Source organism: Notolepis coatsorum, assembly GCF_963971535.1.
Source record: "Notolepis coatsorum genome assembly, chromosome: 2".
NCBI classification, from domain to species: domain Eukaryota; kingdom Metazoa; phylum Chordata; class Actinopteri; order Aulopiformes; family Paralepididae; genus Notolepis; species Notolepis coatsorum.
Genome location: NC_140166.1, coordinates 206,163,907 through 206,188,535, shown reverse-complemented (window position 1 = coordinate 206,188,535; position 24,629 = coordinate 206,163,907). Strand labels below are relative to the sequence as shown.

The following is a 24,629-nucleotide window of genomic DNA, read 5'->3' as shown; positions in this document are numbered from 1 at the left end:
GAAGACAGGGAGACGGGACAGGCGTTAGACAGCTACTACATCACATGTTCTGTAACACTGGTCAGTTCTACTACATCACATGTTCTCTAACGCTGCACAACACTGGCCAGTTCTACTACATCACATGTTCTGTAACACTGGTCAGTTATACTACATCACATGTTCTCTAACGCTGCACAACACTGGCCAGTTCTACTACATCACATGTTCTAACAACATCTATATTACATTCACTTTGGTCTGGTTGACTTTCTTGCTTCATGTTTGTTCGTTTTTTTTCCTGGTTAAAGGGGAACTATCTTATAAATGGCCTTTTTGAGTGTTTAGCATTGTTTCCTAGCTATGTGAACTTATATTAATATGATCTATGTCTCAAAATTCTCATATTGGCGCATTCTTCCAATTCTCCTCTCACAATATTCACCCTCACTGAACTGAGTCATCTGAAAATGTGCCCTATATGTGATGTCATAAAGACACCGCTGCATGTTAATGTTGAGATAGAAGATGAGCTGCACACAGTGGCCCCTGCACTCTTGCCACATCAGCTCAAAACGGCTCGAGATCTTGAGGTAGAAAAATGCTGTTTTTGAGGACTTGATTAGAAATACAAAACAATGAATAAAAAAAATATATATATTACAGAGGTGTTCCATAGACTCACAGGAATTGTGTAAAAGTGCCCAAATAGTGAAAGAAATAGTAAAATAGTTCCCCTTTAAGTGAAAATGACCTGCTATAGACCTGGGCAGGCAGTGATTTATAGACCTGAAGAGTGAGGTTCCACTGTGATTTATAGACCTGAAGAGTGAGGTTCCATTGTGATTTATAGACCTGGAGAGTGAGGTTCCACTGTGATTTATAGACCTGGAGAGTGAGGTTCCACTGTGATTTATAGACCTGGAGAGTGAGGTTCCACTGTGATTTATAGACCTGGAGAGTGAGGTTCCACTGTGATTTATAGACCTGGGGAGTAGTGAGGTTCCACTGTGATTTATAGACCTGGGGAGTGATGTTCCACCTGTGATTTATAGACCTGGGGAGTAAGGTTCCACCTGTGATTTATAGACCTGGAGAGGGATGTTCCACTGTGATTTATAGACCTGGGGAGTAAGGTTCCACCTGTGATTTATAGACCTGGAGAGGGATGTTCCACCTGTGATTTATAGACCTGGGGAGTGAGGTTCCACTGTGATTTATAGACCCGGGGAGTGAGGTTTCACTGATTTATAGACCTGGAGAGGAAGGTTCCACCTGTGATTTATAGACCTGGAGAGGGATGTTCCACTGTGATTTATAGACCTGGGGAGTGAGGTTCCACCTGTGATTTAGGGGTTCACACTAGCCATCGGGGTCGAATCAGCGCGATCGCACCAGAATATCGCGTGATGAGAACGCCCCGTCCCCGGGGACGCTGATTCGCTCCAAACCTGGACCGCTGGAATAGGTGGTCTCGGGTGCGAACCAGCGTCCCCGACGAGGAGTGGGGCGTGGTGTGCAAGCTTACTGTAATGCTTTCATGCTTGCTTGAATTTTGGGCAGATAAAAACATACAGTAACAACTGGACAATACCCACAAAAACGATATTTATGGGCAATTTGGCGAGTTCAGACCTCAACCAAACAAGCATGTTGAGCCTCACGGTTCAGTGGATGAAAACTTCGAGATGAAGCCACGTTACAAGCCCAAGACTTCCCTGGCTCGCATTAGGCCTGGCAATTTTTTTTGCCATTGCTATATCTATACATTGGTTTCTTGTTCAAATGCATTTATTTCTATAGACCAGTGGTGCCCACTGCCCAACCAGTCGGCCGTGATCGACCGGTAGATTGCAGGCTGATTTTCAAGTAGACCGCAAGATTATTTTTATATAACATAGAGTATGTTGTCGCGGCTGAGATGAGGCTTGCTTTAGCGCAGAGCTTTCCTCTCATTTCATTATAGACACAGACCAGCGCGGACCTTCAATGACATGCAATATAATAATTGACTTGAGCAATGGGCTAACGTTAGCTGCTAACTAAGTTATCCCATGACTAGGCTAAGCCGCTAACCCTGGAAAACGCTCAAAGCGGACTCCACGACACCAGTTCCATTCGTGAGAAAAGGGGGTGGGTTATATTGACATGGCTTGACAAGAGTTTCAAAGATAACTTCATATTTATTGGTTATTCGTTTGAATCGTTTCTTTATATCGGGCATCCAGTTTCCATCACCGTGTTTTCAACTCTTCATGTGCTGACGTTCGAGTGTGACATCATCGCCTACGGCAGCTTACACGCTCAAAACGCAAACAGTAAACAAAACCCGAAGCGAACCAATACTGCAGTGTGTACACAAACCAGAGGGGGGAGAGGGAGGGGGGGTGGGGAGTTCACACTCAGGGACGGAGCGAGGACGGAGCGGAGCACCCGTTCCTAATGAGAAAGCCCCCTTATAGACCTGGGGAGTGAGGTTCCACCTGTGATTTATAGACCTGAAGAGTGAGGTTCCACTGTGATTTATAGACCTGAAGAGTGAGGTTCCACTGTGATTTATAGACCTGAAGAGTGAGGTTCCACTGTGATTTATAGACCTGAAGAGTGAGGTTCCACCTGTGATCTTTCCCCATTGTAGATGACCATTAAAGATCAAAACTATAAATATTACAGCCAGGTTAATAATCTTTGATGGAGGTATAGATTATTTCATTTTTATACCCACTACCCTTTGAGAATGTATTGCATGTATACACACACAGCCCTTTTCGTTTGTATTTACAACAGACAGAGAATGCAAATAATTGACCTAGATATTAAGGTATTGATTTTGTATACCGTAATTGCATTCTCCTTGTTAAATGTCTTTGCCTTATTCATGTCGTCCTCTAATAAGTTTTAATAAGATTGTTTAGTGGATACAGAGAACAAAGCCCAGCACCGAAGATGGATGAAACCTTTCGGCTCTCGGGCCGTGTCCCACAACACCCAGCACCCACACCCGGCCTGCTATATTTACCCTCCTCGCTAGCTCATATTATTATGGCACACGTGCTGCGGACACAAGACGGTGTGGTGTGATTACAAGGAGGAGGCGGGAGCAGCAGGATGTGGCTTGTTCATATTACATTTTAGAGGACGCCAGTTCCTGCCTCGTTTATGCTTCCTTTTCTCCATGTCGAGAAAAGGAAGTCTGTTTAAGAGACTAGTTCTGGTGTAAATTCATTCACTCGAGCTGCCTAGATTGATGACTTTGGTAGTACAGGGAATAACAACAACAACCATGGGTTAGGATCTGACGCCGATATGACATCATATCATCCCTTTTAGCTATAAGTGGGGCGTCTGTAAAACGGACCTCCGATAAGCACCCTACTCTCCTTCACTGTACTACTCTCTCTCTCCCTGTCCCAGAGTGCATGCAGCCTCTGCTGCCCCCCGGTGTTCAGGCCCAGATCCACATGCTGATACCCAGAGGGAAGTTCGACCTGAGCTATGACCTGAACTGCGCCACGCTCTGCAGCGACTTCCAGGAGAACATCGAGTTCCAGTTCTCACTGGGCTGGAGCTGCCTGGTCCACCGCTTCCTTGGCCCGGCCAATGCGCAGAGGGCCCTCACACTGGTGGATAACAACTTCCAGGTAACCGTGGGGTCATCGGCAGTGTGCAAACCATACCATGGTCTTCGGGGGAGCTCTTTTTTATTTGTATTTGGGGGGGGGGGGGGGGGGGGGGGTCAGTAGCTCTGCGTGAGGACTTTACTGTGACGCTTGCTGTAGATGAGTAACGTTACAGAACCACACATAGTCCACACAGGTCTGCATGCATGATGAAGACGCACATATTGAAATACACATGCTCAGATTAGCCCCTCTGGCTCTGATCCAACACTAAAAGACACGAGACAAGCGCAGCTGCGCATGTAACCAACACACTATAACCATACTGTAGAAGCCAAAACCGGCATATTGGAAATTGTATTATTTATGGTAATGGTATTGTATTTATGTTTCGAACACTAGGGGCACACCACCTCTTAACCCTTTCTCTGCCACGCTTATATCCATCAATGTCTGATCACTGCCAGCTCTATTTGTCTATGGAGATGTTCACCTACTTTGCAGGGCTATAACTTTTTAAATTGTATTGCTAAATTGACATTACTATGGCCCATTCAACATCGATTAGCTATTGTTCAGGGTGTAGGAACGTTTTACTTTTTCATTCACACATTCATATAAAAACTGTATAAATATGTTTTTATCGTTTTCTGCAGTAATTCCTAGAACGTGAGATATAGCCATTTATGCATATATTACATCATCAAATGCAGTTTGCTAGCGATTGACGTCAGATAAAAAATTTCAATTGTACAAGGTCCTAAACGTCATGACCCATCATCTGCTGGTGACCGGAGGGGGGGGGGGTCGTTTATAATGCAATGACCGACATTAAATGAATCATGTAGTATGGGTGATATATTGATCATAGCAGTTTGTATGGATAATAATAATCAAAAACGCTGAAACTCACCGCAGCTTCCTCGTAGCGATGGGGGATGATACTGGAGCAAAAAGTTCGCTATTATGGGATGTTGATCTAGATGAACCATTTCCGGGTTGTATAATAATATATACGTCCAAATAACGTTGTTTATTGAGTTATGGCAACCGATCGATTATCCAGTGTGTCAAGATGGAGTCCCGGGAGCGATCGCGAGTGGCGGACGGAATAGGGGGGGCACCAAGCACTTCCGGCCCCACTTCCCCACTTCCGGTTTGGCGATCGGCCACCAGGTGGCGATATTGAACCGTTGGAGAGTTGAGTGGAGGTCCCCAGCACCCGTCAATGATCCGTCGGTGAAATATGATTACCATGACAGATTTTTGAAATATTGATCTCAAAGACGCTGTAAAACGTCATTGGCAGATTACGCATGGCGAGGAATGACGTCTTAACACGTCATTGGCGATTAAAGGGTTAATATAATAGGCTCTGTAATTAGAGCAACGTTATGCACCTGCTGAGAGAGAAAACATCCTACCGGAGCAGATGTTTTGTTTTTTTCTTCTGATAAAACGTGGGTGAATTTGTGCCTGCAGCGCCGCCACGCTCCGATGCAAGAATAGCATGCATTTCGCTATCTATTACGGCGAATTAGTGAGCAATCATGAATCATACATTTAGTAATTTTACGCATTATACACGATGATGACTATACCGAAACTTTTGTAAAATAGAAATGCATGGCAAAATTTGCATTTATTGTCAGTATTTTAGAGACTCCCCAAAATTTTATTTTGTTTTGATTGTGCTTCATACAGTAAAAAAAAAGTTAAAGATTAAAGAAAGACCAAACACTATACAGAATATACAAAACTAAAGTACAAAATGCAAGCAAAAGGCAAACAATGAGTAGTGCACATCTTTTAGTAATAAATAGATGCAATATGGTGTAGTGTTAAAAAGTGTCTAAAGTGAATGAATGTTTAAAGTGAGTGTGCATGTTTGATTGATTGATTGAACATTTTATTAACAGATTGCAGAATGGGTACAATACAGTACGGCTGTGTGTACAATGAATATAGATGGATGGGTTATTATTGTTCCATAGAGTCATTGAGCATCCTGATGGCCTGGGGATAGAAGCTCCTTTTGAGTCTCTCTGTACTGGCCATGAGACTCCGGTATGAATGAATACATTGAGTTTGCCAGTTACTGGAACTGAATAGTTGGGTTGTTGACAACTTAAATGACTAAACTAGGAATGCACTGATACAACTCCCCCCCCCCCCCCCCCTCTCTCACAGATACAGACTCTTGAGTGCTTTAAAGTGTCGACCAGATTAGACAGAATTTCTTCTCCTTATGAGAAATGATCTGTGTGAAAAAGGCAAAAGCGGCAGTGGCTGTTTGTTGGTACTTGATTTTAGTGTTGAGGAAATTCTTTCCATAGCCATATTTTCCGAACATTCACCTAAAAGTACATACGCAAGTAAATGAAGAATTGCTCCACAACTACAAGGCCCATTTGCATGTTCTTGGTATCTACATCTAGAGAACCTCATACCTCAGGGAATGTATTCCCAGTGTCAGATATATTGTATCGGTTACTTGTAAATTTTTTCCATCTTTGACGGTGAATAACACCATGCTAACAATGATCAAAAGCAAAAAGATGCCACTGAGCTCATTCAGCTACTTCTAGAACAAGTATAGTAAAAAGCTAAGCAAATGAACAAAGGGCAGATAATTTACAGGGGTAACGTTTTGTAGATACAGTACAGAATTTTGCCATCCGGACACATGCAATATGAAATATGAATATAGAATATAAAATGCCAGGCCTATAAATGGCTCTTATTATGGTCGTGTAATACCTCTTATAAAAGTTTTATGAAATTTAGACATCCATCGAAAGCCTTGGGTCTTCCCTTTCTCTCGACTACAACGATTTTATGAGTGATTTCCTGTTCTCGCGTCGTCTAAATCTAACGTTTTCCAATGCAATGTGCATAGATTTTTTATGAGCTCATATTTCGCTAATAACACTTAAAATCATTGCTAAACAAACGTAGTGCTGAAAATATACACGTTGACTACTGTTTTGATAAGGGTTAGGGTCTTTACTCTTCGTTACATTTGAACCCAGCGTCAGACCTGTTGATACTGGACCTGATCTTAACCCAGACCTGTTGATACTGGACCTGATCTTAACCCAGACCTGTTGATACTGGACCTGATCTTAACCCAGACCTGTTGATACTGGACCTGATCTTAACCCAGCGTCGTGCCTGGCTCCCATATCCAAGGTCCATCTGTATGAGTGCGTCCCTATAAAGAACAGCTTCAAGCTTCTTGTCTCTCGGGGCGGTCAGGTGGCGTAGCGGAGATTGCGCTCGTCACCAATGCAAGAGGCTGCGGTCTCGACTCCCGGAGTCAGCGTTACCTTGGCTTGGGCTGATCGCTATACTAACTCGTTTGGCTGGGTTAGGGGGAGGGAAGCCGTGGGTGGGAAACTGGCGTTGTGGACAGCGACGCCTACAGGTCAGGTCTGGGCGCTTGCTCAGCGGAGGCAGGACTTGAGGAAGGCAGCGTGACCTCCCACGCGTTACACTTCACCAATGAGAGTCCTCGCTGCCAGGTGAGAAGAGAGCCACTGGCTGTCGCCGCACGTGTCGGAGGAAGCGTGCGGATGACTTCAGGGTTCCCTTGTACCGACCAGTAGGAGGAACATGCGCACAACAACCAGGTAGGGGAGGGGGGGAATTGGCACAGCGACTAAATTGGGACGGGGAGAAAACAGAGAAAAATCAGAGAAAGAGAGATACAAAAAAATAAAAAAGTATCTTGTCTCTGTGTCGTTGCCCAGATGGCCCGGCCAGCGCTGCCCCCGGCCCTCACGCCGTCCTCGGGTCCCTCCTCCATTGCGGCCCCGCCCAACCACGAGACGGCGGTCATGACCCAGGAGCAGCTGATGGTGGCCATGGCAACCAACCTGGCATCTCTGACCTCGCGCACCTCCATGAGTGTGGTCATCGTCGGAGGAGTGGTGAGTTGGTTTCTAACTTGGCGACAGGTGCTAAATTAAATCAAACGACTAAAAATCTTATGAAAATGGGGTTAGTGGCCTAATTTGAGGATCCTTAACATGAAATGGTTTTGGAACTCTTAACCCTTTCACTACCACACTACAGACGGTTAACCTTTCACTACCACGTAGTGTTGTTACTCAGCTGATAGAGTCGTACCCTTCCTGCTGTCCTCAAAACTTGTAAGTCGCTTTGGATAAAAGCGTCAGCTAAATGACAAAATGTCAAATGTAAATGTAGTGAACGCGTTAATTCTTTGTAGTGTGGTAGTGAAAGGGTTAACCTTCTGTAGTGAAAGTGTTAACCCTTTGTAGTGTGTTAGTGAAAGGGTTAACCTTCTGTAGTGAAAGGGTTAACCTGCTGTAGTGTGCTAGTGAAAGGGTTAACGTTCTGTAGTGTTAACCCTTTGTAGATGGTAGTGAAACGGTTAACCTTGTGGAGTGTGATAGTGAAAGGGTTAACCTTCTGTAGTGGTAGTGAAAGCGTTAACCCTTTGTACTGTGGTAGTGAAATGGTTAACCTTCTGTAGTGTGCTAGTGAAAGGGTTAACATCCTGTAGTGTGGTAGTGAAAGGGTTAACCTGTAGTGTGCTAGTGAAAGTGTTAACCCTTTGTAGTGGAAGTGAACGTGTTAACCCTTTGTAGTGTGGTAGTGAAAGTGTTTAAACCCTTCTGTAGTGTGGTAGTGAAAGGATTAACCCAAACAGCCCCTCTGAATGTGGTGCCTCTCCTCTCTGCAGGTGTGGAGGACAGTGGGCTGGAGGCTCATCGGGCTCTCGGCCTCTCTGTACGGCCTGCTGTACCTCTACGAGAGGCTGACCTGGACCACCAAGGCCAAGGAGCGCGCTCTGAAGCGGCAGTTCGTGGACTACGCCACGGAGAAGCTCCAGCTGATCGTGAGCTTCACCAGCGCCAACTGTAGCCACCAGGTCCAACAGTAAGTCCCGAGTCCACGCCCTGTAAATGGTGCATTTATATAGAACAGCTTTTATCCAAAGCGCTTTACAATTTTGTTCCTCACATTTGACCCATTCACTCACACATTCACACACCGACGGCGGAGGCGACCGTGCAAGGTGCCAACCTGCGCGTCGGGAACAATTGGGGGTTAAGTGTCTCGCTCATGGACACTTCGACACGCTGCCCGGGAGGAGCGTGAATGGACTTGCATGGTTCTTCATTGCCAGGGTTTGCACTTCCTGTGGTTTTATAACCAGCCTGAATTAGTCATCACATCAGGAATGACTGTAAATTAAGGTTGTTGTAATATGTCTATAGTATACTATTATGTTACTATACCTATATTACTACCTACTATGCTAATTTGTCTATACTACTATATATTATGTTACTATACCTATATTACTACCTACTATGCTAATTTGTCTATACTACTATATATTATGTTACTATACCTATATTACTACCTACTATGCTAATGTCTATATACTACTATATACTATCCTTATACTACTACCTATTACCTACTATGCTAATATGTCTATACTATCTATGCACTATGTTACTACACCTGTATTACTACCTACTATGCTAATATGTTTATACTACCATCTACTATGTTACTATCCTTATATTACTACCTATCATGCTAATGTCTATTCTACTATCTACAATGTCACTATGCTTATATACTACTCCCAACTATGCTAATATGTCTACACTACTATGGACCCAGATGGTAACACTATCCGACACGACTAGTCGACACTGTTAGACGAACAAAGCCACTGACCCTTAGCTGCCAGAGACGGACCCCTCCTGCCCACATGTTGTTCACGATGGCGCCGTGCTCTTTGTGCCGCCCAGGGAGATGGCGATGACCTTCGCCCGGCTCTGCCAGCAGGTGGACCAGACCCAGAGGGAGCTGGAGGCGGAGATCAGTCAGCTGACCACCAAGATACAGCAACTGGAGACCGTCCAGGGCCACTCCAAGACCCTACGGTCAGCCCCGCCCCTTTATTCACAGGCCACTCCAAGACCCTGCGGTCAGCCCCGCCCCTTTATTCACAGGCCACTCCAAGACCCTGCGGTCAGCCCCGCCCCTTTATTCACAGGCCACTCGAGTGGTTTTGATGACGTTGAAGAGTTGTTATCGTCTCGTGACGTGGGGCTTAGATAGTTTGCCCTCTGGTTTGATTGCAGTGTGCTCCAGTGGACAGCTGAGTGTCCTGATGGTTTGCCCTCTGGTTTGATAGCCCTTCACTGTAGCACACTGCAGAGTGTCTTGGTGTGTAAATGGGGGGGCGCGGGTGGACTGGGAGGACAAAATGGCGTCTTAACCATTTTGATGCACCTTGGTCTGTACGATCAACATACAACAAGACATCAGTGTATTTATAGAGCTTAGATTAGATTCTAATGTATTGTCATCATACAGTACAAGGAAAATAAGTTTGGCATCCAACCAGAGGCAAATGTAACAAGTGCAACAGCAATATACAATGTACAGGTGATTAAACTGGGTACAAAATATACAAATTAGTACTACTGAGTGTAGTGCTAATTAGGGCTGTCTTAAATACTTCGAAGCTTCGAAGCTTCGTTCGATGGGCATGGGATTCGAATATGAAAATAAATTCGATTATTAAAAAAAAAAAAAAACGTGTCATTTATAATTCAATGACCGACGTTAAATGATTCATGTAGTATGGGTGATATATTGATCAGAGCAGTTTGTATCGAAAATGGTAAAGAAAAATGCTGAAACTTACCCCAGTCTCTTCGTAGCGTTGGGCGATGAGAGTGGAGCAAAAAGATCGCTATTATGGGATGTTGATCGATGCGATCCATTTCCGGTTTGTATATTACTAATACACGTCCAAATCATGTTGATTATTGAGTTATGGCAAAGATTCATATCGACGGTGTCTGTATTGAGTCCTGGTACGATAAGCCAGTGGCCGGACGAAAATAGGGGACGGACCGAGCACTTCCGGTTTGGCAACTCGTCGATCGGCCACGAGGTGGCGGTATTGAAGCGTTGCAGAGTTGTGATGGCCCAGACAGCATCACCCAAGACTCCGTGGGTGAAATATGAATACCATGACGAAAATATGAAATATTGATCTCAAAAACGCCTTACGGAGTTATTGGCAGACAACGCATGGCGGAGAAACCCGCCTTAACGTGATTGGCGAAGAATGGGTTAATTACAACAAGCAATGCTGTTTGTTATTTAAGATGAGGTCGGACTCGGCACTGACAGATTTGTGTTCATTGTGCTGCTTTTATAAAGCCTCAAATGACGGCTTACAATATTTCATGAAAGCAAAATGTTTTGTTTGTCTAAGATTTAAAAAGGTTTAAACTTTACAGCACTGACAAAGTTGAACAAAGTGCTGTACAAGTCCCACAACAAAGTAAAATAAAAATGTTTATAACTTTTTCTTTTTTATCTCGAAGCTTCGAATTAAAATCGAATCTCTGCCCCGAAGCTTCGAATTCCAAAAAAAAATCGAAGGTCAGCCCTAGTGCTAATCAGATGTATGTACAGAGTTGTAGTTTAATATATGCAGTGATACAGGTGTAAAGACAGTATGGTAGTATGGCCAGCAGCGTAACTACTAAGAGTAGGATATGTACAGATATACAGTATAGTGTCTTTACTATTGAAAGGTTATGGAATAAATAATTTATTTTAAAAATTAAGTTCATGTGTATTGTGTATGCGTGTGTGTATATATATATATATATGAATGTATGCATGTTCTCTCTCCCCCCCTTCAGACACAGAGCCACAGACCTGGAGAGGCAGTTGGAGGAGTTCACAAGCCAGTACCTACAACCACAGCAGTGATCCCCACCCAGGCTGCCTGCTCCTCTCCGCCATCTTGGCTCCTTTTGAACCTCCTCCCGCCGGGACAGGGCCGCCGAGCCGCCGGGGCCTGCTCCTCCCGACCTCCGCCTCACTGGTCTCTCTCTCTCTCTCTCGCCTGTTTTAAAGTGGAGAGAGAGAAGAGCCGACTGTATCCCCCCTCCCCGCCTCCACGTACCAAACGGATACCTGCCGCGCTCAAACCGAGAGACTCCAGAGAACAAACTGTAGAATCAACCAGACGAAGATGGGATCTCTGCGGCTCGGACCGAGTTGTGGTCGAGAAAACCTTGTTTGGCATGAATGCTAAGTGTGGCCAGGTGCTGTGGATCACACTAACTGTGCTTCTAACTGTGAATATGCCTTTTTTTGACTAACTCTGCGGCGAACAAAGTTTGTGTGTTTTGTGTGTAAATGAAGAACTGTTGAGGCATGTGTTTTTCAGTTTGGAGTGGGGGATCTTGTGCTGAATGACCGGCAACTGGTCAAAAAGCTGTAAGAAATGAATGAAGAAAAGAGTTTATTTTTGTGAATGATCAGGACCTACTAAAAATCGATTGAGGGAAAACTGTATTAGGCTGTAAGGGAAGGCCCATCTTTGTTTTACATGAAGGATTCATGTTAGACTTGAAACAATCCGTGTAGATAGTCTTTTGATAATTTCCTGCATTTTATAATGTCATCGTTTATATAAATTGGGCCCATCATGAGAATTTCAACAGTCTTTTTTTTTCTTGATGAATGTGGTTTGAAATACCTCCTGATTTTTTCCCAGATTGTATTAAAAGAATATATGCTACTGTATATAATAGACTGTCTTATATTTGTATGTGGGTGGAATACCCTAATGCACTTGAGGCATACTGAATCACTGTATGAGGCAATTTTGCCTTTATATGCACAAGCCCCAACTCTGCTAATAAACACATTTATATAAAGTTGAAGTGTGAAAAAAAAATGTATTCTAACTTTGTAAGCCACAAAATCAGCCAACAGATATATTCTTGGTTAAAAGCTTTTTTTTTTCTTTTTCCTTTTTTTTTTTTATTGGTTACAATATCAACTCATGGCAACAGATCAGTTATCACCAAGCCACTGTACAAATACAAAAAAAAAATCTGGTGTGAAAAAGACTATAAAAAATTATTCCATAACAAGTGATTATAATTTCACACAATAGTACTGTAAGATAATTATCATGGCACCAAGTCCCTGGTTTTCACTGGCTTAAAAACACAAAACAATAAATAAAGGAGAGAAGAAGAAAATAATCAGAATGTTGGAAAAAAGGTTCTGGAGCCACAGGACAGTGCATTAATTTGTGATGTTTGTGGTGCTTGTTCACCAGCTGTAGAACATTTTAATTGAGTTTAGTGGGGTGCCATCTTTTTGCCTGACCCAGAGAGCTAGCCTCCTAACTGACTCCACATCATTGAAACACGCATGCGCGAGCGTCGTGGCCGGGTCTGGCTCAACTAGGCTGGCTTTTCCTCCCGCTCACAAAACTGCACAATTCTTCCATATTCATACACAAATTCAGAGGGTAGTGCAATCCTCATAAAATAGAATACTGCCTCGATGTACACAGAGAACACTAATAGTGTCACGTCTCTCTCTAAGTGGCTCTCTAAGACACAGGGACTCAACGCTGGAGAAAGAGTTGCATCGACACTGGAACTTCTAACCAGAAACAGTCAAAGTTTACATTTAGTCACTTTTAAACTTAATCATTTTGAGTCCTAGAAATAAAATTAAACGGCACACAACCATTTCAGACCAAGGCCATAAGCTGGCGTGAGGGACTCCAGAGTTGTGTTGTTAACTGAATAGATGTAACTGGGGGGAAATAAATGACTATAGGTAAATACAACAGTATGATCACCGAGGCTGAGCACCTGTTTGACTGGTGACTTTGTGGAGTGAAGTGTAGCTCCTGTCCCTGGTTCCATCTACTAATACTGCTGTGTTACACAGAACTCTCCTGTCCCTGGTTCCATCTACTAATACTGCTGTGTTACACAGCTGTGTCGGTGGTCAGAACATCTCTCGGTGATACAGGAGATCCCCTTTTGTCGGCTCATCAAGGCTCATGTCGGAATGAAAGTAAAAATGTAGGGGTTGCCGTGGAGGTGTCAAAGTTCAACATCTCAGTTCATTGTTTTATTGTCTTATGGCAACAAATGAATCATTAACTTCGTGTTGCATTCTTTACAGTACAGTCCATCCACTGTAAAAAAAAAAAAAAAAAAAAAAACTGAATTCTATATCTAAACATTTAGACTTAATATCATCTTGGGTGCAAAAAACTTCTTTTTATGGCCAACCGATTGGTAAAAGAAAAAAAACAATAAGGATGTCATTTGTGGCAATTGAAAAAGGTTGGCACCTTGAGTAGAGCCAGCGAGAAATGTTTAGTCGTGCCGACTGGCTTTCAGTTCACAGCTCAGGGTCTGTGGATAACATTGGCACAAATGAGAAAAATAACACTTATCTTCTATGTTATCCACGTCACGTGCATCAGTTCCCCGCCCCCCCCCACCCCCAACACTGATATGCAACACATTTCACATCCAAGGTACCTCCAAGATATTCTCAGACTAAACAAATAATAACCATTTTGTTTTTAACATTGTCAAAAATAAAATAAATTCATTAATGCAAAGCCAGGTAAAATTAGCTAAAAAAAAAAAAAAAAAAAAGATAACCAGTCACTATAATCACTGTAGGTCCAAGAGGGGTTTTCTTTGCGATCATTAATAAATATAACAAACTGCACGCTAGTAGAAAGCAGAATTGTACAAAATGGTGTACAGCACTTTTTTTATGAGAAGCCATACTGAGCTGCAGGTGGTGGTTTCTAAGCATGGTTTTTAGTGTTCACTGGAATTGGCAAGACTATGTGCTTCTTGTTGGTGTGAAACCGTTTCTTCAAACTGTTACAAGTGTAATAGCTCGCAATCTGTCTCTCAAACAGCATCAATAAGAAGTCTTAAGAGGAAACCTTTGCTGTGGTTGATGCTAGTAGATTACGGTCTAATATATATAGTAAGGCAGAATGGAGACACACCTCGTAGATTGAATGTTGGAGTAGGCACCAGAAATGGCAGATGGGTCAATTTTAAAAAAGAAGAAAAAAAAGCAAGAAAAAACAATGATGGAAGATGACTGAGAAACGTACTCTCCAGAGATATATATCGCCCGTCTATTGGGTATAATAAGTGACGTGTCCGTTGCTTACATTTGTACTAGTTTGTGAGTGCATTCCTAGCTCTCTATGAAGTGTACTTTTCTGTCTACCAAGTGTACTTTCTTCACTAGTAATACTTAACTGTTCATAGCATGTTTTTTTTTGTCTCTTTTTGTGTTTTTATTTGGTGAGGAAAAAACATTTAAAGTGTTAAATACAGACGAACCATAAAAAAGGGGGGAAAAAGAATTCCCTACAGGCTCAGGGCACTGGTGTATTGTCTACACTGGTGTTTTCTACAGGCTCGGGGCTCCTGGTGTGTTTTCTACAGGCTCAGGGCTCCTGGTGTGTTTTCTACAGGCTCGGGGCTCCTGGTGTGTTTTCTACAGGCTCAGGGCTCCTGGTGTGTTTTCTACAGGCTCGGGGCTCCTGGTGTGTTTTCTACAGGCTCGGGGCTCCTGGTGTTTTCTCTACAGGCTCAGGGCTCCTGGTGTTTTCTCTACAGGCTCGGGGCTCCTGGTGTGTTTTCTACAGGCTCGGGGCTCCTGGTGTGTTTTCTACAGGCTCTGGGCTCCTGGTGTGTTTTCTACAGGCTCAGGGCTCCTGGTGTGTTTTCTACAGGCTCGGGGCTCCTGGTGTGTTTTCTACAGGCTCGGGGCTCCTGGTGTGTTTTCTACAGGCTCGGGGCTCCTGGTGTGTTTACAGGCTCAGGGCTCCTGGTGTTTTCTCTACAGGCTCAGGGCTCCTGGTGTTTTCTCTACAGGCTCAGGGCTCCTGGTGTGTTTTCTACAGGCTCTGGGCTCCTGGTGTGTTTTTGAGGCGCTAACATGGTTTCAGTTCCATGACATCACTCGGTTAACAACTTGTTGGCAATAATAGGGGGGATTCTAAAAATCCCTCAAGGTAAAACATAACATGGCAAGAAGCACTGACAGGCATCTCTCTCACTCTCTTTTCCTCTCCTTAAGTCAATAGAAGCAAAATCTCACAAAATAGTCTCTTATGCGCCTTACATGGAGCCATGGCTCCTTTAACAACTTCATACGGCGACTGATCTCCAGTATCTCCACACAGGCCTCTCATACAGTAGGTGTTGCTCCTGCCTCTGAGATGACGTGGTGCCCTCCTCTATCATGGTGGGTCTTCTGGGGCAGCTCTTTAAACATGCTTTCTGCCTCAGATTAGTCTCAACTCTTTCTATAGAAATGGTGGGTTTTGGAAAGCTCATCAAGACAAAGACTTTATTTGGATTATGCGTTTGTATCGCACAGTTGGCGATTTTTCCTGGACCTTGATCTTGAGATATTCAGCATCCAATGATTTTGAGACCACAATCCAGTGCGCAGGGGACCATAGAACAAACAAAGGGCCTCCCGGTAAAATCTACAAGTCAACTATCTTGGCCTCCAAGCCATCCGTTTCTACCTAAAGGTGCTAAAACTGCAGACTTAAATCTTTTTTTAAATACCCTCGTTGGCTTAGGGGGCCTTTCATTAAAACACAACCGTAGTACGATTCCTTTGAGAAGAAAACCCCAGACTGTGGCGAAGGAAATGCCAACGGATTACAAAAAATAAAATCATAATAATAATCATCATCACCATCACAGCTATCATCCACATGGATACAATAGTTTTTTTTGTTTTTTAGTTTTTTTTAGTTACGGCACCGTGTGTGTATGCCCACGCCCATAACTGTCACGCGCACACACATGCATGACAACACTTACACACCCATGTATGAGGAGAGTGAGATAGAATTCGTAGAATGCGTGTTATCGCGTAGTATTGTGAATAGTATGTACATTTAAAACAAAGGCAGAAAACAAAAAACAAATAAAAAAAACAAAAACAATCATAACTCAAGGGTGAGAAATTAACTACAAAAATATATACATACACATTATATATGCATATATGATGCATATATACACACATAATGCTATACATATATACTGTATTTATATATACATTTACATATTACACACGGACTGTCCTCTAGTCTGGTGGTAACCACGGTAACATGCATTCTTTATCCACCCTGTCTGGGAAACCGAGGACGACAAACTGGTGTTTTTTTCCCCTCCATTTCTCCCCTCAATGGTTCACAACTCCTCTTTTTACTTTTTTTTTTGTTTTGTTTGTGTGTGTTTTGATTGGACAACTCTACGTAATATATACTGAAAAGCTCTTTTTACTTTTTTCTTTTTTAAACGTGTAATAGGTGGGTAGAAAAAACGTCACTCGGAAAGGTAGAAAGAGTTGGTGCTTTCTCACAGGCGGGGGTTGTTGTTGTTGTTGGGGTGGGGGGGGGGGGCGGGGCTCGTGGTAGAGTGGAAGGACGAGGTGCGTTGGATTTTGGTAGACAGTGTTCACCCCTCAGGTCCGGCCCCGACAGATAAGGGGAGGTGGATGTTTTTTTTTATTTATTTTTTGTGTTGGGTCGGGTTGTGGGGGTCAAGGAGGTGGGTGAGTGGCTGGGTGGATTGGGATAGGTGGGGGGGGGGGGGGGGGCAGGGGCAGGGTGAGGAGGAGAAGCCGTCTGGTTTTAATTCCAGATCCGGAGGAAACTGTCCCAAGAGCCGGTGGCCACGGCCATGCCGTCGTCCGTCACCCCTAAGCAGCTCACCCGGTTGTCGTGGCCCGCCAGCACTCCTGGAGAGAGAGACACGCACAGGGTCATTACAACTTCCTGCAAACCACAGAGTACACTAACTGACGTTAACCAATAGGGGTGGGAATCGCCAGAGACCTCACGGTCCGATACTATCGCGATACGGTGAAAATATTGCACTATTTTTTTTTTGTTGCTCAAATTTAATTTATTACCTTTTTTGCATATTCTTGGTATCTAATGACATCTATGGACCTCAGGGAATGTATTCAGTGTCAGAAATATTGTGTCTATTACTAGGCTTGCTTAAATTGTGATGAAACAAAAGGAGAATATGAATTATGATTTTTCTTTGCATCTTTGACAGTGAACACCATGATAATAATGACCAAACTTAAAAAACTGCCACTGATCTCGTTCAGTACCCTCTTGAGATCATGTGTAAAAAAACATCTAAGGAAATTAATAAAGGGAAGATGATTAAACCGAAGGTTCTGTAGATAAAGTACTGAATTCTCCCATCCGGACCAATGCAATTTGAAATATTATTATAGAATATAGAATATGCTTATAAATTACCTTATTATAGCCAATTCGCACATATATATATACATATATTATCTTTCAAATGCCCGAGTTCAATTTGGATTTAGTATCACCAGGCGTGCATAAGAACAGATAATGATATCTACTGTAATTTACTGTATTTTTTTATTTTCACCACAGTGCAACCATTTTGAAACTAATTTCAGATCCAATTGTTGCTACATGCTAACAATAGGGAGGAGAAACTAACTGCGTTTCAATATTTGTCAAAAACATTACCTTTTGTGGCTTATTATCCCGAATAATAACAGTTATTGACATAATTCATTCAGAACGCTGAACCCCCATAGAACTTGCCGGGAAGTGAAGTTCGGATGAATGCCAACGCTGATCCACAGCTATGCATGCCCTCGACAAAATGGACGCAAAAAAACTACAATTCCCATGGTTCAAAATGGTCACTGTCTTGGAATAGACTTCAGCAAATCGAGAAGGTAAAACTATCTAATGGCACTTTTAACCTATTGCTAAACTAACGTATTGATGATAATATACATTCTACATGCTTTTATGACATGTTAGTGATGTTAATACTTAATTTTTTTGCAACACTCTGAAAAATATTGATTTATGATCAGATGCCGTTTTGGGACCGGATCCAGTCCCGTCGGGTGGAACAGGTTAACCAAGCGTGTTAACGTTACTCTTCACTCACAAATCGTTGAAAGATAACGCCCTTTATGAAACTGCTAATCGCTCAGAAATCACAAGAAGTCACAAGGCTTGTAAATGTCACTAATCACAGATAAGTCAAAACCATGAAATCGCTCAGTAATCACTGAAAGTTACTCTGCTTGCAAATTAATTAAAGGATTAAAGGGGCACTTCGCCAAAACAACAATTGCAGATTTATTTTGCACATAATCTCACACACATCGCAAAATTCTATAGTTTTGGACAAATTAATTTAGTTTGACAGTTATTGGGAGTGAATTAGGCCACTGTTGATGTCATCGCGGACATTGAATCATTGTGTTGTATTAATTACAACTCAATGAAATGATATGGTAGCAGTCCCTATAAGACAAGGTATTGCTATGTTTTTAACTCATTTCATAGAGCTGCAATTACACAACACAAGGATTCACTGGTGGCCATATTCAAACTCATTGACCCTCAATAACTGTCGAACTAAATGAATGTGTCCAAAACTGTAGAGTTTGTAATTGCTTATTATGTAATTTGGTTATTACCATCACAAGACAACCCATTATTTTCAACCAAGAGACACTTTAAGTCCATGCCATCACGTGTACGTCTCTCATCACTATAGGTGATGCTAACATGAGATTCAGGAGATACCACGTGTGTACATCTCTCATCACTAGATGATGCTAACATCAGATGCAGGACGTCTCTCTCATCACTAGATGATGCTAACATCAGATCCAGGAGACATTAAAAGAGACCAGGAGACCGACCTGCTCGCTCCGCCTTCAGCGTGTCCCACACGTTGCAGTTGAAGTCGTCGTATCCGGCCAGCAGGAGGCGGCCGCTCTTGGAGAAGGCCACGGACGTGATGCCGCAGATGATGTTGTCGTGGCTGTACATCATCAGCTCCTGGTCGGCGCGCAGGTCAAAAAGCCTGCAGGTGGCGTCGTCCGAGCCTGTGGTGAAGGCGTTCCCGTTGGGGAAGAACTTCGTGGGGGGGAAAACATTACAGTAAGTGTAAGAGTAAAGCTTTCCTGGGGCTGGGCGTGGTGGTTTTTTGGTGGTGTAGCCACTGTGTTATATGGAAACGTGCCCTAGAGAGGTGTTACCGTTCTGTACCAGAACCTCATCCTGGTGTGTGATAGAGGAGATGAGGATAGAGGAGAAGAGGATAGAGGAGATGAGGATATAAGGACATGAAGAGATGATGATAAAGGATAGAGGAGATGAGGATAGAGGAGATGAGGATATAAGGATGATGATAGAGGATATGAGATGAGGATAGAGGAGATGAGGATAGAGGCTATGAGAATATGAGGATATGAGGAGATGAGGATACGAGGAGATGAGGATAGAGGTGACGAGTAAGGTTGGGTACCGAACTCGCACGTTCGGTCAATCTGTGCCATTTCGGTACCTTGAAAGCAGGTAGATTAAGACCAGGTAGAAAATAATCAGAATTCCAATCGCACGCAATTGTCATTTAATAATGCACACAGACCGTACAGTTTAGAAGCTATGATATCTATTATCTAGCTATTCAGCCCTGCATTTCGACAGCCCTGTTACAACTCAGCAGTTACCGTTTCTAGGTGCAGTGAAAACTGTGCGTAACGGGTCCAATGTGTCTAACATGCTTTGCATCCTCGTCATTCCTGTATGCCCACGTCACGCCACGTCAGGAATAAGAGGGGCTGAGCCCGAGACTCTCTCTCTCTCTCTCTCTGTTTGCGTGTCTCTGTACGCCAAGTAGCCAAACGTCACACTATAAAAAATACTGGATAGTTGATAATAAATATTTAACTTCATTAGCTGAAATATTCTAAAATCATTAAGTCCGCTATAAGATGTGGAGACGGTCATGCATGCCTTCATTACGTTCAGGCTCGACTACTGTAACTCTTTGTATGTGGGTTTAGACCAGCTCTCTCTACGACGCCTAAGGCTAGTGCAGAATGTTGGCCTTTGGTGTGGCTGCCCCAAAGCTGTGGAACAAGTCACCTTTACATATTAGATCTGCCCCCCAAGCTGTGGAACAGACACCTTTACATATTAGATCTGCCCCCCAAGCTGTGGAACAGGTACCTTTACATATTAGATCTCTGCCCCCAACCCTGGCGATTTTTAAGTCTCACCTCTTCTAACTGGCTTTTCCTTCAGGTTGAGCTGTACATCCTTGCTTCTATTTTGACTGTGCATTTTATATCTTTCTGTTGTATTTGTATTGTTATATGTGTAGTACTGTTTGCAGTACTATTTCTGTTTGTGTAAATTGTGCACCATGTGTTACTTACTTACCGGTACATTACTATCTCTTGGGTCTTTGGAAAGACCAGAAGAGGTCAGAGAGGAGTTTGATAGTATTTACTGAGGATGGCCAGATAGTGTTGATATTTAAATGTTTAAAAAAAAATATATATAATATATAATAAATGTACCGGTATACATGATCACAGTGTAAAAAAATATATACATTTGTAGGAATGGTTTGGGAGGGGAGAGGGAGGGGTTTCATTTTGTGTGGTGTGTTACAACAATAAATAACAGAATTGAGACGTTTCGACTTACAATTTCTGTTATTACAGAGAGTAAAATAGCTAGAAGGTACCGTTGGGTACCGGTACCCAACCCTAGATATGAGGAGATGAGGACAGAGGAGATGGGGATAGAGGAGATGATGAGATGGGGATAGAGATGATGAGATGAGAGGACTGAGAGATGGGGTATCAGTTTTCCCTCAACTCAGATGGAATTTCAATGTGTGCCGTTTGGGGTTGTGTAGATCTCTGGAATGCTAACGGTCAGTGTCAACCATTACAACATGCATTGATTATATTCCTTCTCACCATGAGAAAGCACAATGTGAGACACAAATCTAAATCTATATATACAGTACTCTGCAATGAATCAATCAATCAATCAATCAATCAATCAATGAAGCACATCTCTCTCCCACTGGCAGTGTGTGTTGTGAGAGTCCGGTACCAACTTCAAGTGCAATATTGAATATTCTACCCACTACTGTCTGACACTGTGATTGTTGTATATTCTGTATATTGTATAGTATTGTTTCTTTTTTATTACTTATGTGTATAGTATCATATTGTGATATTATGTTTATTTTGTATTACTTGTCTGTACTTGGTTGTACGCTCAAGTATAATGACAATAAAAATCGACTGTATTCTACTCACGCAGACGGCGTTGATGTCGGACACGTGGCCGGTGAAGGACTGCCTGCACATGCCGTCGCGCACGTCCCACAGCTTGGAGGAGGCGTCGCACGCCCCCGAGACAAATGTCTTCATGTCAGGGCTCAGGGACAGGCTCATCACGTCCCCGGTGTGGCCCGTGAAGACGGTCGCCTGCTGGCCCGTCTCAATGTCCCACAGTGCACTGCGGTGGCGGAGGAGGCAGGCAGGAGAGGTGTGACCCGTGTGAGAGAGGGAGAGAGAGAGAGAGAGATATGCATATATGAGTTTACACACATGTAAATGTAGTCTACACATCCAATTAATGATGGAATCCCCCCCCCCCCCCCATGTTGTTGTGAATATGTCCAGACTTTTGTCTGTAGATTAGATCGGAGTCCTGCTGTGACTCACCAGGTGGTGTCTCCAGAACTGGTCACTATCTGGTTGTCATCCAGGAAGCGACAGCAAGACAAATAACCTGTGGACAGACATCAACATCCTGTCAGCAGACAGACACCCGTATCATTCACATCATACTGAGGGCTGTGGAGGCGAACTGAACACCAAGGTACACCGTCCTGGATCCATGCAGAGCTTGTGGATCTTTACTATACATTCATCAACGATGTATAGAAAACGTGAAATTATACAAATGTTATTTTTTTTTGTTCATCTAAAATCTATGCTTGTGGCAGGAATGTGAATATTTTGGGATACAACTTCTATTCAAATAGACCCTTTTGAGTGAAAAAGCACCATGACAATTGTACAAAAAGTTATTGTAATTATGATGGGGGGAAAAAACAACTACTGTATCAAAGTGTGGACTGTGGCCATGTTAATGAGGTGCTCAGGTCCCACCTGTGTGTCCAGCCTGCTCCCCAGTGGACTGTGGCCATGTTAATGAGGTGCTCAGGGCCCACCTGTGTGTCCCGGCAGCTCCCCAGTGGACTGTGGCCATGTTAATGAGGTGCTCAGGGCCTACCTGTGTGTCCAGCCTGCTCCCCAGTGGACTGTGGCCATGTTAATGAGGTGCTCAGGGCCCACCTGTGTGTCCCGGCAGCTCCCCAGTGGACTGTGGCCATGTTAATGAGGTGCTCAGGGCCCACCTGTGTGTCCCGGCAGCTCCCCAGTGGACTGTGGCCATGTTAATGAGGTGCTCAGGGCCTACCTGTGTGTCCAGCCTGCTCCCCAGTGGACTGTGGCCATGTTAATGAGGTGCTCAGGGCCTACCTGTGTGTCCAGCCTGCTCCCCAGTGGACTGTGGCCATGTTAATGAGGTGCTCAGGGCCCACCTGTGTGTCCCGGCTGCTCCCCAGTGGACTGTGGCCATGTTAATGAGGTGCTCAGGGCCCACCTGTGTGTCCAGCCTGCTCCCCAGTGGACTGTGGCCATGTTAATGAGGTGCTCAGGGTCTACCTGTGTGTCCAGCCTGCTCCCCAGTGGACTGTGGCCATGTTAATGAGGTGCTCAGGGCCTACCTGTGTGTCCCGGCAGCTCCCGGGTGACACGCACGTTGCCCTCGCGGGTCTTTAGGCTGTAGATGGAGCAGATGTTGTCCAGGCCTCCGCAGGCCACGTAGTTTCCCGAGGGGGCGTAGGCACAGGTCATCACCCAGGAGGAGCGCAGAGGGATGGCATGCATCTGCGGGGGAGGGGAGAGAGGGGAACGAGGTTAAAAACAAACAACATGGACGCTGCTGGGGCTTCCCTGGTTTTATACAAAAAAAAAAAAGATATATAGTATATACAAAATAAAAGCTTATTTTTTTTATGATGATATGACAAAAATAATCAAATAAACAATCAATCAGGTGGTCAAAAGAAACGTAGGTAGGGAAACACTGGTAGCACCGTGTGACGTTCAGGGCAGATTCCGATTCAGATCGGAAGACTGCAATAGTAGGTGTGTTAAATCAATGGTGCAGTATTTAGGGAAGGAGTTGTCTGCAAAGACAATGTTGGATATTATGGAACGTGCACTCTAGCCTACCGGTAGGACTGGTGCCCTCTAGCTACACTCTAGCCTACCGTTAGGACTGCTGCCCTCTAGCCTACTGCCTGCTGCCTTGAATTAGAGTGTGTTGAACTAGATCTTTGATTCAGAGGTCAGAGAGGGGAGTCAGTATGGCTGATAGCAGGAGGGCTCTCTAATGCAGACTAACCAATGCCCGCTGTGACAATAGGTCTCCTCTCGTCCAAAACGTTTCTTCTCATCCTGCAGAACATTGTTCTTGTACAGATGTTCAGATTTGCCTTGTGCAGACAGCGTGTACGTACAATCAAGACTAGCCTTGTACAGACAGGAGCTGATCGTGGATTTTAGAAGGAGACAGCAGGAGACACACACACACCACTGAGGATAAACGGGGCTACCGTGGACAGGGTGAGCAGCTTCAAGTACCTGGGGGTCCACATCTCAAAGGACCAGACATGGACAACACACATAGACTCAGTCGTAAAAAAGGCGAAGCAGCGCCTCTACCACCTGAGACAGTTAAGGAAGTTCAGAGTATCTGGGAAGATACTCCAGTCCTTCTACTCCGGAGCTGTAGAGAGCATCTTGACTGGAAACATCACTGCCTGGTATGGCAACAGCACGGCACAGGACAAGAAGGCCCTACAGAGAGTGGTGCGCTCAGCCGAGCGTACCACGGGTATTGCACTACCAACCCTGCAGGTCCTATACAACAAGAGGTGCAAATCCAGAGCCTGCAGGATAATGAAAGACCCTCACCACCCCAACAACAGCCTGTTAATGCTGCTGCGGTCAGGCAAACGCCTGCGAACACCAGTAACTAGGACAGAGAGACTTCGGCTCAGCTTCTTCCCCCAGGCCATCAGAGCCTTGAACACTGAACTCTCCACGCACAAGCACACATGAGCACACACACAGTACACGCTCACACACTAGCAGCCACTTTAACATGAGCACACACACTCATGCTGCACACGCTCACACGTAAGGTCACTT

The 24,629-nt window shown here is 44.0% G+C and overlaps 2 protein-coding genes across 2 annotated transcripts in view; one reads left to right on the top strand and one right to left on the bottom strand.

Moving 5' to 3' along the window:
• Positions 1-15,685, top strand: part of mfn1b (mitofusin 1b) — a 51,388-nt gene extending 35,703 nt beyond the window's left edge. Inside the window, exons 14-18 of the mRNA XM_084309002.1 lie at positions 3,394-3,620; positions 7,352-7,531; positions 8,311-8,507; positions 9,398-9,532; positions 11,318-15,685. Of these exons, the coding sequence (XP_084165128.1) occupies positions 3,394-3,620; positions 7,352-7,531; positions 8,311-8,507; positions 9,398-9,532; positions 11,318-11,387 (809 nt within the window). The 3' untranslated portion in view covers positions 11,388-15,685. The remainder of the gene's footprint in view (positions 1-3,393; positions 3,621-7,351; positions 7,532-8,310; positions 8,508-9,397; positions 9,533-11,317) is intronic.
• A 134-nt stretch (positions 15,686-15,819) lies between these two features.
• Positions 15,820-24,629, bottom strand: part of LOC311224146 (guanine nucleotide-binding protein subunit beta-4) — a 36,373-nt gene continuing 27,563 nt past the window's right edge. Inside the window, exons 6-10 of the mRNA XM_084309003.1 lie at positions 23,138-23,300; positions 22,068-22,134; positions 21,657-21,858; positions 19,233-19,449; positions 15,820-17,246 (exon numbers count right to left, since the gene is read on the bottom strand). Of these exons, the coding sequence (XP_084165129.1) occupies positions 17,140-17,246; positions 19,233-19,449; positions 21,657-21,858; positions 22,068-22,134; positions 23,138-23,300 (756 nt within the window). The 3' untranslated portion in view covers positions 15,820-17,139. The remainder of the gene's footprint in view (positions 17,247-19,232; positions 19,450-21,656; positions 21,859-22,067; positions 22,135-23,137; positions 23,301-24,629) is intronic.